The 14,729-nt window shown below is 38.3% G+C and overlaps 1 protein-coding gene across 7 annotated transcripts in view; it reads left to right on the top strand.

Annotated features, from left to right (window-relative positions):
- Positions 1–14,729, top strand: part of KLHL32 (kelch like family member 32) — a 131,925-nt gene that overhangs the window by 64,844 nt on the left and 52,352 nt on the right. For all 7 annotated transcript variants that reach the window (XR_008234304.1, XR_008234303.1, XM_052781469.1 and 4 more), the window contains one exon: positions 5,104–5,202. Coding sequence is in view for 5 of the 7 variants with exons in the window: in XM_052781469.1 (XP_052637429.1) it covers positions 5,104–5,202 (99 nt within the window). In the remaining 2 variants the exon portion in view is untranslated. The remainder of the gene's footprint in view (positions 1–5,103; positions 5,203–14,729) is intronic.

The raw sequence follows: 14,729 nt of genomic DNA, 5'->3' as shown, positions 1-14,729 counted from the left end.
ATGGTACTTACTTCATAATGGTATGAAGCTGCGTCAGGCGAAGTTCAGGCTGGACGTTAGGAAAAGGTTCTTTACTGAGAGGGTGGTCAGTCACTGGAACAGGCTCCCTGGGAAAGTGGTCATGGCACCAAGCCTGTCAGAGTTCAAGGAGCATCTGGATGATGCTTTTAGTCACACAGTTTAGTTTTAGGTTGTCCTGCAAGGAGCTGGGAGTTGGACTCGATGATCCTTACGGGTGTTGTCTTCCAACTTGATATATTCTATGATTCTATGATTTATATGCTGTGCATTTTACGCAGACTTTCATTTAGTTTTCTGGAAAAATATTATGACTTATATCAGAGAAAGGCTGGTCATGGTTCCTTCTGGCATTGGCTAATGAGACATCTGGGTTTTGTAATGAGTGCTATCAAACATTACATGCCAGGCTTTGGGCAGTTGCCTGCAGGGGGCTAGAACATTCTTCCCCTGCTCACACTTTTTTGAAGCGGCACTTCTCAACATGCAAGGAGCTCAGGATTTAACTGAAGCATGAATGAACAGGGAGACAGGCAGAAGTGCTAACTGGTTGCGAGTGAAATGCAGTCTAAATTGTTCTAAAAGAAAAGTTAGGTTTTTTGATTGCTCTGAAGCACACAGAATGGTCTCCAGAGGGGAAGAACAAGTGGTACTTTTGTTAGATGCCTGTCTTGTTTGAAATGCTGATCACTGCAAGTGGAGTCGAGAAGGAATTTTCTTCTGCATCAGACTGGCAGGAATCTTAGGATTTTTTGTTGGGTTTTTTTTTTCTTGTTTTCTGTCGTAAATTCCATATGGTTTACTTTGTAGAATTTTCTGACATGACATTACATATTTCCTTACTGTTATAGCATAATGCTGGTTTATTTTTAATGTGAATCATGCCAGCACCTCACTTATTCCAGGGCCCCACAAACAGCTGTATGGAAATGAGAAGGAAATACAGGGGTATAAAGGAGTAGCTGGAATGAAGGTGATAAAAGTGCATCCTCAATCTCTCTTCTTTATCTGGGCATAGAGTTTAGCATCCTTGGGCCTAAAGTAGCTTTAGTTTAGTGTCGTTAAAAGTGTCTGGGTAAAATATAATGGCCTGCAATGTACAGGGAATAGATTAAATGATCTAGTTGTTCTTTCCAGGTATAAACCTCGTGACTCTCCATAGAGGTGATAGTTAATCTGAACCTTACTTTCTCCCTCAGGCTGTAACTTTCTTTGTTGGGAAGGACAGTTTAAGGAGTTTCCTCCTCACTCTCTTTTGTCCATTACTGCCCTCTTTGCTACAACCATACAATTTTTTTGTTGGCCTATACTGGTTTGTTGGTTGTAGGGGGACAGAACGCATTAAAAGAGTAGGAGGATGTTCTCAGTCTGGGCAGTGTGGAGGTGAGGCATGAGTCGTTGTCCTTGAGAAAGGATGGTGGTTCAAATACTGCTCCTAGCCCAAGAATTCATAGCTGCTAGTTGCTCTGCTGCCAAGAAGTCTTCCAAAGAAAACTGATTGAAGAAAGAGGCGAGATGTGTGATGTCAGTTATTCTTTTCGCCGCTTACCCAGTGCCCTAGAATGTACTGGGTTGGAGGGGATGCAGGGTGAGTTGGGGAAGGGAGAATGAATTCCAGTTTTAGAACTGCTGCCCAGAGGGTAGATGTACAGGAGGGTGTTCAGGACCATGTGTATCTGTGACCATGGGGCTGATTATAGAATTCCATTTTCTGCCTCAGAATTGTGCTTCACAAACTCAGGTTTAATTTATGAAAGTTTCTAATTCTTGCATTTGCAGAGCAGCTTTCCTCAATATATCAATGAAGCATAAATGGATGCATTTCCATATAGATTTAAATTGTATGTCTAGGAAATGCGGATCTAAAAAAACTGTGTAATCTGCCTTTCTGGATCTTGTGAACTTGGCATTCTGTTGCAAAGCAACACCAAATTTTTGCATCCTTTCTATCCCTTGGCCTACTGATCTGCCCACAAAAGGGAGTGAACTGGATTTAGTGTGCACTCTCTGAAGGGTTTGTGGGATGATGGAGGGTGAAATGGCTCCCTTGAACAGGATTCCTGTTTTAAAATGTGGTCATTGTAGGGGAGGAGAAAATTAGCTTGGCAAAGGAGGTCAGACTGAAAATGAGCGGTACGTCAGACCTGGTGGCTTGGGACAATAAGTTACTCAGGCTATCTGCAAGATCTGCCCATTTTATACAGGGAGAAGGTGGTTAAGCTGATTTTCTTGGGTAGCATCACGGGCCAGAGAAAAGTTGAGAGCATAATGAAAATTAACCCTCAGAAATAAGGATTGAATAGAGGATTGATTGCAGGATGCAGCCAGGTGCAGTACCTGAATTGCATCTAATTAATCTTAATATAAAAATAGCACAGAAACCAGTCTTAAGATGGCACATGTCATACAAAGGCACATCCTTCACTGGTGAAGATTGCAAAGTTTTGTCTGAAGTTGACAGTTCCAAATTACTCCAAGTTTCTGCGCTGGTAATTATGCCTTGTAACCCTTGGGTTGAGGATGGAGTAGGGAAAATGATTAAGCTTCTCTCTTTAGTGTTCACACTAGTAATTTGTGATGAATTTTGAAGGTGTGAATCCAAAGTAGATCTTAGTTTCCCCCTCCTTAATTTTCAATAAGCATCACTCAGAAGACCTCAGAGCTATTGTTTTGAGGGTTAGACAAACAGAGGAGAGTCAGTCACTGTGTGTACTTGTGGTGTGCATATGGTGGTATTTATGTGCATTTAATGTTAAGATTCAGATGGATGGCCTATATAGCATACAAACAGCTATGCTGGTAATTAATAAAAATCAAGTAATTGCATTAATGTGTAGAAGCTAAGAGATGTGGAATAATTGTGAATTACCCCAGTTTTAGTAGAAGGAAGGCTTGCAGTATTTTCTTCCTTCTTTACTTATTGTTCTCTTTTCTTGTGGGTTTGCCCAGCATGCAATTTGCTGATGGTGAACATTTAGCATGGATGAATTTGTATTTTTGCCTATATCCAAATGAGTATTGAATAAAAATTCAGATAGTTCCATTTAAGGCAAAGTCTTGGGAAGAGACAAAATAGACTTTCCTCAGTTAACTTATTCACCTTTGTGTTTCCCAAGGTATCTCAGCAGAATAAATCTTGCGTGGTATAGGAAAGCCTTAAGAAGTAGAAAAACATGTAAGAAATATGTCTGCCACCTTGAAATGAACTCTTGTTGCTGACTTTGTGCGTATCACCTCTAGGTAGTAACCAGTCACTTCCTTGCCTCTTGTTCTACTTCTCATCTCATAATGCTACTAGTATAATTTGTAAATGGATTGCTGTAGCTTTAAAATACATTAATATTATCACAGTTAAATATAGTTTATCTATGCCTACAAGGTAGTAATCTGCTTAGGGTTCTGGTTCTCTTCATATTGTGTCTTTAACAATGCTAAGCTGGTGGCTGGCACTTGGTAAGTAATTTGACATCAGATGACAACTTCCTCAGTGTAAATGATGTCTGAATAACAAACACTGCAAAGTCTAAAATAGCTTGCTTTGTCATTCTGACCTTGAGTTCTCACTTGAAAATATTTGACGGTGCTGCTCTTTTTTTTAAATATACCTATTGGAGATATTTTTGTAACTGAAATCCTTTCTAGCTTTCTATTGAACTACCTCTTGTCATGCATAGCAACCTCATTAGCACCAGCCAAAAACCTGGATTGTGCTGGGCCCGATTCTCATTTACATTAAGATCCTTACATGTCTTTCTGGCTAGATAAAGAACTTCTATACAGTATGTAAATTACATATTTGTTCACTTAAAACCTAGTATGAATATATACAGTGATTTGCACAAGCCTTAAGCATGTCATACACTGACAGAACTCAATGTAAATGAGTTCTTGATATAAACAAGAATCAATCCCTTTCTCTCCTGTTCCTAGTATATGCATTATGTTGGAGATAATTTGTGGTTTTACTTGAAGAAACGCATACATTTTTTTTCATTTTCCTCAAAAACAGTTTAACTGTAAAAGATGCAGATGAGTGTCTTTCCTTTTGTTTGCCATCCTCCTTATTCCACTGCATTTGAGACATATAAATGATGCTGTGAGATAAAACTAAATCGTGTGGGCAGAAGAAAAAGGATCTGAAAAAAGCTTTAATTTGCTGTGGAGCAGTGAGAGACTGACCTCGTGTGGTGTGAAACCAAAGTTGCCAGGGGAAATACAACAAGGACAAAACTCTGAATAAACTGAGTATCTTTGAAAAATTATTTTTTCTCATGCGTTTCTGACTTTTGTTGGATGTTGCACCATTTCTCCAAACTAATATTATAATTAAATATAGTTTGTGATGTGATTGCTGATAAGAAGTTGACCACTGTCTGTATTCCCAAAGACTTTTCTGTGCCCTGAAAAGGAATGCTCTGACAAGCTGGCTCCAAGACAGCAGGCTAGGAGCTGAGGCCCAATTATCCTGGCTGCTGCCTATGCGTGATTTTAATTGAAATAAGTAGGAGTTTTATGTGAGCAAGTGACAGAATAATCAGTCTTGGTTTCTAAGCCCTTTCTGGCACTTCCCCATCAGCATACTCACTCTGTGGCTTCACAGCATTGCTCTGTAAAATGAAGACAATGGTTAGGAAAATTTTGAAGTGGTACCATGCAGAATGGGAAGGGTGTTCCTAGCCTGTATATTTTTTAGAAGCATGAATAATATTAACTGTGGAGACTTCTGAGTCAATTCTGTTGGCCTGATTCATCAGTATATATGGAAGCATACAGGTATATGGATAACAAAAAGAGGTTCTGTTATTTTGAAAAGTCTCTTTTTTAAAAAATAACATACATTTAGTTTTAAAGGATTTAGGGGGTAATGTGGCTTATGGACTCTCACAGGAAAATCTGCTTAAAAATCCTTTGGGCAGTTCAGGTGAACTTTAAAAACTCTGTCCCCATCCTGCAAAGACTTCTCTATATGCTTAATTGTACTCTTTCTTTATGTTGACTTAAATGTCTGAAATAACAAAGGCCTGTAGTATTTTCTACAAGTACTCTGAATTCTACATGACAAACCTTCCATTTTCTTCTTCACAGATCCTCTTGGAACCAGGGGTGATACAGGATGTCCTAGCAGCTGGGAGTCATTTGCAGCTGCTGGAGCTTCTCAGTTTATGTTCTCACTATCTCATTCAGGTGAGGCTTCTCTGCCTAATTATCAGCCATTTCTGTTTGGTAAATTTTTGTTTCAAGCCTAATTTCAGTAGGAGAGTATTAGTACAATACCTGGTATAGCCTAAATGGCAATAAACTGGATTTCAGGAGACCTGAATTTTTAGTGTAATTTCGGTATCCGTTTGTGATAGGTGCTTTCTCCTCCCATCCATTTTGTCCATTTCAGTCCTGAAAACAAGGATGGTCCACTCATTAGTATCAGCACGTGGGAGTTTGATTCCTTCCTTTAGCAGAGAATTGGCCGCCTTCTGCCTCAGTTTACCAAATGTTAAATATTTCCATATTGCAATCATGAGTATTGTGAAACATTCAGATGCATAAGTGTTCACAACAGAATATTGATGCGTATTCCAGGGCACTACTACCTCTCACTGAAGGGGTAGGGCTTATTACAATGGCACCTTATTCTCAACTGGCCTTGTGCCCATAATGTTGATAACCCTATCAACATTAGGACTGTCATTATGAAGCAAAAAATCTAAATCCAGTAAAATAATTTTTTGTGCTTGGCTTGTATAGGAGATGGCTCGTGATGGTAGCAAGAACCATGAAAATGAAAAGCCTTATTAAAAAAAAAAGAAAAGGCAATAACAATTCTACAGAACTGTTTCCTTTTCTTTGTAATTTTTCAGTATTGTTTCTGAAATAGGGTGCATTGGCTGTATCTGTGTAACAGTTGGGCTTGGAAATGCATGTCAGCACAATCCTCTCTGTATGCACTTGCCTTCCAACAGCATAACTGCCTTTGAACAGTGTGAGTGTGCTTCGCAGCACACTGAGCTACTGAGTACCGTAGGCATGCAGGATCTCATGTTAAGAGCTTCAGGACATACTTGAAGGCTCTGTGTCTTATGGAGGAAGAATCTGTTCTTTGAGTGTTAGCCTTAGGGAAGCCTTGAACATGTATGTTCAGACAATAAGGTGGTATTAATTTGTGCATTATAAATTGATGAGAAAGTTAAAGGACCTGGTAGAGTATTGCAATTTGTATCAGTTTGTTTTCAGGAATGTAAGGAGGGATTTAGTTTTTCCAAGAAAATAGATGTGGAATGTAATGGGAAAGGTTGTTGGTTTGAGAAATAAGAAATGTGAGATGGCAAATAAGCCACAAAACCATTTGGCCCACCATTTGTCAGGCAGGCATGGGAAGGGGTTACTGTAATGAGAAAAAAGATACAAGCCTAACATTGATAGTCATACAGTGTATTTAATTTCCCCCTAACAAATCAATCAGTGTGAGCATGTCTCTGCTGCTTACATGCTCTGTCGTTGTCAGAAATTGAACCAAAGAGACCACTGCAGCAAAGAAGCTAGGGGAAATATTGAAGAGCAGGGAAAAAGCTGAGTATTGTATTGCTGGTGAGGTAGGGATATGAGAGGATTGTAGGAAAGGAGCAGGTACATGCCTAGTGTAAGTCCTTGTACTAACTTCTTCCATGACCTGTGTTGAGTAGCCTCTGGTATTTGTAGCTCTTCCCTTGGCACCATCTTGATACTTTTAATCCCAAGGTCACTGCAGTGGACAGCTGTAGAATTAGCAGTGCTTTGGATCTCATCCTTGATGTGCAAGCCATAGTCAAGTATTTAGGAACAGTCTGCTAAAGAATTAAAAAAAAACAACAAAGCCAAACCAAAACAAAAAATCAACTCCAAAACCACGCCACTCCCCCCCAGAAAACCCCTGGAGTGAGCAAACATTACTTTGTAATTAACAGACCAGTAAAAATTCTCTGGAGGTGATGGTCAATATGCAGTTACTCAGATGATGTGAAAGAGCTCTGTTGTACTTTGAGTAGTATGCCAAGGTAGGGTAACTGGAGCTACACTGGTGTAAAAATGAAGAGGAGGTGGGACCTAGTGTCCAGATTTACAATGATGGAGGGAGCGAATAAGGTAGGGGATGAAGGGTGGGGAATAAGGAGGAGAATATGTGTTGGGAGACAGAGCAGTGGTAGTTCTGTAAAGTATTTTTGAATCAGGGTCTCATTGTAAGGTTTTCAATCTGTATGGACATCTGTGGGATGACTGTAGCTTATATCTTGTTGGGCTCTAGACTGTATTTTACTCTTTTTACAGTATTTTTTACCAGGTTCACCCCAGCAATGCATTATCTGTGGACAGATTTGTGGTCTGAATAGATCACAGTAAGAATTTATCTGTCTTGTTTGTTCTGCAGAGTTGCAGTCCATACAAGTAATCAACCTTGAGTAGTTGTGTAAGCCTTTTTAGCAGAGTCCAACAAGGTACCGTGCATAAAGACTGTGATATCTTTCAGGGTCCAAATTAATTATATCAAATATCTGTTTATGTTCTACATACTATTTGGTGATTTTAAAAATATCTATTGCTTTATTTTAGTACTATCTAAAAATAAAATCGAAGTAGTTAAAGAAAGCTTCCTTAAAGCCACTTATCCTTGCTGCAGTTGGTAACTGGGGTGTCTTGTCACCCCACATGCTGTGATACAGATGATGGGAAGAGAATAATGCTTGCCCTTTCTCTTCTTTCTGATGAGTCTCAGTGCTGCAGAGTTCTTCATTTAATGTACTAGTGAATTTCTTTCTTGCTGTTTTGAATTGTTCAGATATCATGAACTTAGCTTAGTTTAGCATAAATTCAGGAAATATAGTATGTGGGACCTAGCTGTCGTTTATTATTGTTGTGTAATGATGACAGAGTTTAAACTTGTTAGGATTTTCTTTAATTGTTTGCATTGGACCAGGCTTTTCCCATAGTGTGCTGCTCTTACTGTTAGAGCTTGTTCTAGTTCTTCTCTTTTTCTAAATGATCCAGCTTGTCAGTTTTTTGGAGCTTAAGACAATTTCATCTCTTCTTGATACTTTTATCTGGGGCCTGTAATTATTCCATGGGTTTCAATAAGGATTTTTTTTTGCTACAAATGCAATTGGTGTGGCCCATACACATATCTGTTCCAAGGCGTATTTGTAGTCTGTGAGGTTCCAAACAAGACTGTACTGATGTAATTCATTGAAGATGATTGTTGAAGTGTCTAATTGTCGAAGATGATTTGCAGTGCACTGGGGGCAGATTCATCTCCAGCCAATGTTGACTTTTATATTCACTGATCTTTAAGGAATTTCCACTCAGTTGTCTCAGTCAAAATAACATCTTGTTTATTCTATAAGACAGATCCTCTTTCTTACAGACCAACCAGCTTAGAGCACTTTAATTTGTTGATAAATCTCAAAAAGATTTCTGTAACAAATTGTTAGAAGCACATTTATGGCATTTGTATGAAGAGTTTTTGATCAAAGGTAAGACAGAAAAAAGGAGAGGAACATTCTTTCTCTCCACCCCCAATTAGGTAATATCCATCTCTAAGATGTTTACGATAGCATGACACAATGGAGGTTTCTGACAACACTGCTAGTTTACTAAATGTGTTTTATCATCTATAAACTTCACATTATCAAATGTGCTGTAGTATCTAATGTTTATTCCATTTACTCATTGGAAGACTCCTCGTTTTGGATTGATAATTTACTAAGTTTTATTTTAAAAGAATTGTAGATCATATTTTCTCTACTTGCAAACAAGAGAAATGCCCAAGCATTCCTTCCTTACTTTAGATCTTAATTCCAGCTTTGTGTTGTGCAGACTTCTCCCCCTGCCTCAGCAGTGTCATATCTTGAATTATGATTACTCCCCAGCCTTTGCTGTTTGGGGGTTTTGTTTTTAGCTTCATTTGTAGAGGGGACTTTTTTGAAGCATGCTGATGTATTTTATTTGAAATACATACATATTCATGAATCTCTCCAATCGTGTCATCTGCATAATTCTCAGGTACTTTAAACATTGAAACAGGGCTTGAAATCTCACACATCCGTCTCAACCTATACAAACGGTAAGGCAATGTGATTGTTCTTAGTTGTATTGCTGCTACATAGGTGTGGGAAAGCTAAGCTGAAGACTTGAGCTTTGTGTATCTTGAATTGCACTAAGATCTGTGATCATGCACACCGCATTTCCTTGCAGAGTGCACATCCCATTCTCTAAGACTCTTGTTTCCTTAGTCCCTCTTCTAGCTCAGATTGATTGTCAGTTTTGGCTGAGGTTTTTCAAAGGAGGCTAACGCAGAGAGCTGCAACCAACAGGTAGACTTTGAAATATAATGGGAAGGGGTTTTCTGAATGTCTTGTTTCCTTTTTGAAAGTTTTAGCCTTTGGAGTTCCAGTGGACCATAACTGTCCTACTATGACATTGGAGAAGGCAACAGAAAGCTAGTTGAAGGCATTGAATGATTGAATGTGATGGAGATCTGAGAATTGACTTCTTAAATGGAGTTGTAGAGAACATGGTATTAGGCAGTGTGTGTGTGAGAACTATTTTGCACTTTAAAGCTTGTAAATATTTTTCTGAAGGGTATGCGATGACTTTATTCTTATGCAAGAGAATAAGTGTGTTAAAAGATTTATTCAGAACATAGAAATGTTTGTTTCATAAATACGTCTGAGTTATATAACTGATTGTAGATGTAAGTTTTGTCTTTTTCCTCAGCTGTTTGTGTATTCAGTACCAAAGAGAGCCACAAACTGCAAATTATTTCAACAGCCAAAGAGTCTTAAGGAGGGAATGCTATTGAGAATATGAGTTTTTAATGGGATTTCCTTCTACTGATCAACATCAACTCAATATTGTGTGGGTATAGCTTTAGTAATCACTTTATAAACCAGAGGTTGATTTCCACTTGCATTCAGGGACCTGGGACATAAGACTGTCCATATTTGAAATTGTAAAGCTGAGTGATTTTTCTGTATTTTCTCAAGTCCAGTATTATTGTTATCAGTGGAGTTTTATATACCTCCTGAGTTACATTCAAGGTAATAGGATGATAGGTGTGAGTGAGGGGTTTAGAAGTTGCAGAACTGTCCAAAGCAAACCACTCATTTCTGAGAGGTAGGACATGGCATGATTGTTAGCATTTACCCCTTTAAATTCCTGCTGCCAGATCAGGCAGATTTTGTGAAGAACAAATAAGTTTACATACTGGACAGAGTCTGGGATATCATTTGTGTCATGTTTATTGGTTGGACAGTTACATATTTTCAATACAGCCTTATTAGAAGTTGTGTTAGCCGACTGTCCTTGTACTCAATGCTGGAAATCATTTCCTATTCTCACAGTAGCTAGGAGCAGCAAGTATAGTAGACATGAACAGTGATCCTAATTGCCATTAAAGTTCCCCTGACTGTTAAAAATTGTTCTTGGGATCATAAATGTTTTTGTGTAAATGAAGTTAAAAGTTTGATGCCAATTTTCCCGTTAGTTTTAACTGCATTAAGTTCCCTGCTAAATGGTAAATGTACTAGGTTACCTTTTACAAACTTCATTACAGTGGATAGAACTCTGCCAAAGGTATATCTGCCCGCTTGCTACTGATGTCAGTTGTAGCATCTTTAAAGAGGGATTATTTAAGCTGAAAAGAACCTTTTAGGTGAGTGATTAAAATGAGCCTGAAAAAAACACAGCACTGTACAGCAGCAGTCAACTGGAATTTTCTTGGAGTCTCCTCTGTACTGTATGCTCTGGATTCTTGTATACAAAAGCAGACAGTGAGCAGGATCAGGACTCGAATGCAAAAATTAGATTAATCAGCTCGCAAATGATAAAATAAGACCTCCTGGAATAATTTTTGGTAATAATTGAAGAGGCAAATTACCTTGGGTAGGGGCTTTTGATTTTTAACTTTCTACTGTAATGGTCAATCTAGGCTTATAAACCAAAAGTTTTTCATGGTGTATGAACACCTAATGATCTGGATCTTTCCTTCTACTAATTTTAAACTATTTGAATGTGTTTATAGATTGAAATATGTTACTGTTTTTAAAAGGAAGAAGCTACAAATGAATCTGCCTGTGGAATTAAAAGGAGAGTGCATGGTTTACATTTGTGGTGGGGCCAGAGCTTCAAAGCTATTTTTTCTTAAACCCAACTTCTCCATTTGGAATAGTGCCAACAACACAATCCCAAATTTCACTAAGATACACTCCTTCAGAGATGAATTAATTCTTACACTAGAGATTGAGAGCATCACCTTTGTATTGCTAGAAGCCCCAGCTCAGTTGGGATTTTAGTTCCTGGGTTTTTCATATAGAGCAAATTAAACTGCTGGAAAAAAATCTAAAGGTCATCTAGCAACCAGGGCTTGCCTTTTTTTAACTAATACTGAGTTTTTAATCTAAGTACATGCATGCACACTCTCCACCCCCACACTCTCCCAGAATTAGAGTGGAGTTTTATAAAACCACCACCATCAAACTTGAGTCTACCAACTTTATCCCGTGGTGGAAAGAGTGACCTTCGCATAACAAGAACACAAACTACACAGAAATAATGTCATCTTGCATTTCGCCAGTTTTCAGTGTTACGCAACCAGTTGTTGCTGTGCTAGCCTGCTATTTTTTGAGGGAGCATGTTTTGTCAGCTGTTGAGTCATTGAGCTATTGACAGTCATTAGGGAAGTTCTTGTACAAAGCTCAAATATAACTTCGGGAATTTATCTCCTCTCTCTCTTTAACATACAGATACATTACAGAGATACAGATTTATATATATGAAATGTGAATGCGCTACTGAGGATTCCAACTTAGAATGGGACTCAGGAAAAAAATTATGGTGGTTTTCTCCATTTTTCAGTTGGTGTCTGAGGAAAGTAAAAACGGTATACCCAGTCACTTTGAATCCCATTCTTACTGTAAGCCACTTGCTGCTCTTTAGCTGTGGTGTGATAGTGGATATTCTACTCCTGGGGTGTTAACTGTTAAGAGAAAGCGGTGCAACTATGGTCAGGAACCTGCTGGCTTTGTGTGTGTGTGTGTGCGCGCTGCTTTTCCTAATGAAGTAATAGTTGGCAAAGCTGAATTGGAATTGCTGATGGATGTGTAAAAAATGATGGTGGAGTGTCTAGGTTTACTACTGCTGGCAAGATTAAAGGTCCCTGCTGTCTAACTAGTCGTATGGATGCACATTGCCAGTTTTCCGCATCAGAGTTGCAGGAGAGGTCACAAGTTGGGAAGAGGCAAATACTACTACATCTTCCTTCTCTGCAATTTCTGTCAGGAAGGGAGAGCAGCTTTGGTGTGTGTTTTAAATAGGAACAAAGAAGCTGTATTGCTTTACTGTTTCCCTCCCTGCCCTTCTCGTGTTGTCTTTCTAGCCAATGTTGCCTCCCTACCTGACCTTTCTGTCCCTCAGGCCCTGAAAGATTCCTGCTTCTGGAATCTTTCTAGTATTTTTATAAAGCTGTAAACAGAGTCTGATGAACCCCAGAATGCTTAGTGTACAAAATCCTTCGTTGGTTTTATTACCATCTACCATTTATTACCAATAATAATGTTTTATGTCCACCCTGTCCCTCCTGCCCCCCAATGTCTGTAGTTTTTAATTCTCCTTACTAATTGAGGTGGTGTAGATGCACGGGCCCCCAAAATGGCAGTATTCGTAATTGGGTAGTGCAGCTACCCTTATCTGCTGGTGTCCTCGGCGACATGCCCATTTAGCAATCTGGCAGGAAAATTTGTTTGATTGCAAGAGATGAAACCTGAGTGGCTGAACTGGAGTTGAAATAAAGCAGTCAGGGCCCTTCCTCCCCAGGCGTGGGCAGCAGGTGGCAGTGTGAGTCCGTAACAGTTTGAGCAGATAAATTCAAGCTAAAATCAGAAAAAAATGAAAAGAAAAATTATTTATTTTTACTCTGTATTAGTCTTCTGACCTAATCAGTAAAAAAGTCATTATTCACACAACACTGGGCAATATGCATTGTAATTTTTAACAAATAATAGGAAACTGTTAATGTTTTCACAGGAAATACAGTTCTGTCTTGTGCAGCAATGGTCATTTATCACTGCACTTTGTGAAATCACTCATTTGTTCTAATTTGAATGTAAATGACTCTAAGGTTTTACAAATAAGGTGACAGACTCACATAAATGTAATTGCAGGGTTCATCTCTCTCTTTTTATATATCACTCATTAAGTTATGAATTAAATACATCGTATTAAACCAGGGGCATGTCCAATGATGATATTGTAATGGCAAATTACTCTATGCTATTAGAGGTGTATTTTTTATTCATGGACATTAATTTGTCATTAAGCGGCATTAGTTTAGCACTTTTATGCGGAAGACGTGACCTGAAAGAGGAGACTTACAGCTCTAATGTGAAAGAACAGGAATACAGGCACCAGATATACAGAGCATTTTTTTTACCTCCTGTAAAGAAGCAGAGGGACATTTTATTTAAATCAGCTTTGATCTAAAGCAATTTGAGTTGTGTTAGGCCATTTTAGCAAAGGTATTTCTGAAACATGAAAATGCTTTGGTTATAAAGTATTTACTAATACGGGAAAAGCCAGAATGCGAAGTACAAAATGGTGACTATAAATCATTTGTAACCTATGAACCTGAAGAGAACATTGGACCTGAAGTGAGTTACAGTCTGATTTTATCTCAGAAGTATCACTGTGGTAGAGAGTTAATTGTCCATTTTTCTTTCCTCTGTACTGGCTTAGCCAAAATAGAACTGTTTTTTTTCCCCCTCTTAATTATGAAGTATCTTTTACCTCCTCTATACTTTGTATTTTTAAACACACTAACGTTATTTTCACAGGGATCAATTTCAAGTTTGAAATGTTAAGCAGAAGCAGAATGTTTGTTAAGAAAATGAATGAGAAAATGTATTATTTGATGGAATTTGAGAGGCAACTTGGCATTTGAAGTATTAAACTGAGGAAAATAGTGAATGAGACTGCTCCATCTTTAAAAGATGTTATAAAGACCTTGTAAATTTTATTTTCATTTTACAGCCAGTTTAACACAAGAGACAATCCTTTCAAAACCTTGTTTATGTAGTGGTGGAGATGGACTGAAGTCATAAGGATCTAAGTTGATAAATCCCCCAGTTTGGCAGTATTTGCATTTTAGACTTTTCTTTAGACCGTCTCTCGTTAAAGGCAAAAAATCTGAATGTGACGCCTATCTATGTAGCTGATTCCCTGCCCCCTGTTATGTTTTTCTGATGGCTTAATCATTGCTGTTTGATCCATCTATCTGAACTGCTCACAACACACTCAACTAGTGTGGTGTGCTAGTTAAGAAGAAAGATTTGTTATGAAAATGACCTAAGCCCAAAGTATGCATAAGTAGCTTCAGAAATGGAAGTACCCCAAATTATCATCTAGTTTTAACTGCTGTTAAATACTGTTTCAGAACTTAATAGAGAAACATTGTTCACTGAACCATTCCAGTTTGTAGGGGAGCACAAAGAAGGAAACAAGTTCCATGTAACGTTGATGTTTTCCAGTAGATGCCTTAGCAGCAGTAAATGAAACAGCATTTTAGCATGTTCCATCGTTTATAATGTTTTGTTTGCACGACTGCATCACAGTAGAATTTGCCAGGGAACCAGTATCCTGCTTCAGAATTGTGATGTAGACTAATTCTATTTAAAACAAAAACTTGATTTCTG

Source organism: Harpia harpyja, chromosome 3 (assembly GCF_026419915.1).
Source record: "Harpia harpyja isolate bHarHar1 chromosome 3, bHarHar1 primary haplotype, whole genome shotgun sequence".
Lineage (NCBI taxonomy): Eukaryota > Metazoa > Chordata > Aves > Accipitriformes > Accipitridae > Harpia > Harpia harpyja.
The sequence above is the reverse complement of the archived record's forward strand: the minus strand, read 5'-3'. Positions and strand labels throughout refer to the sequence as shown.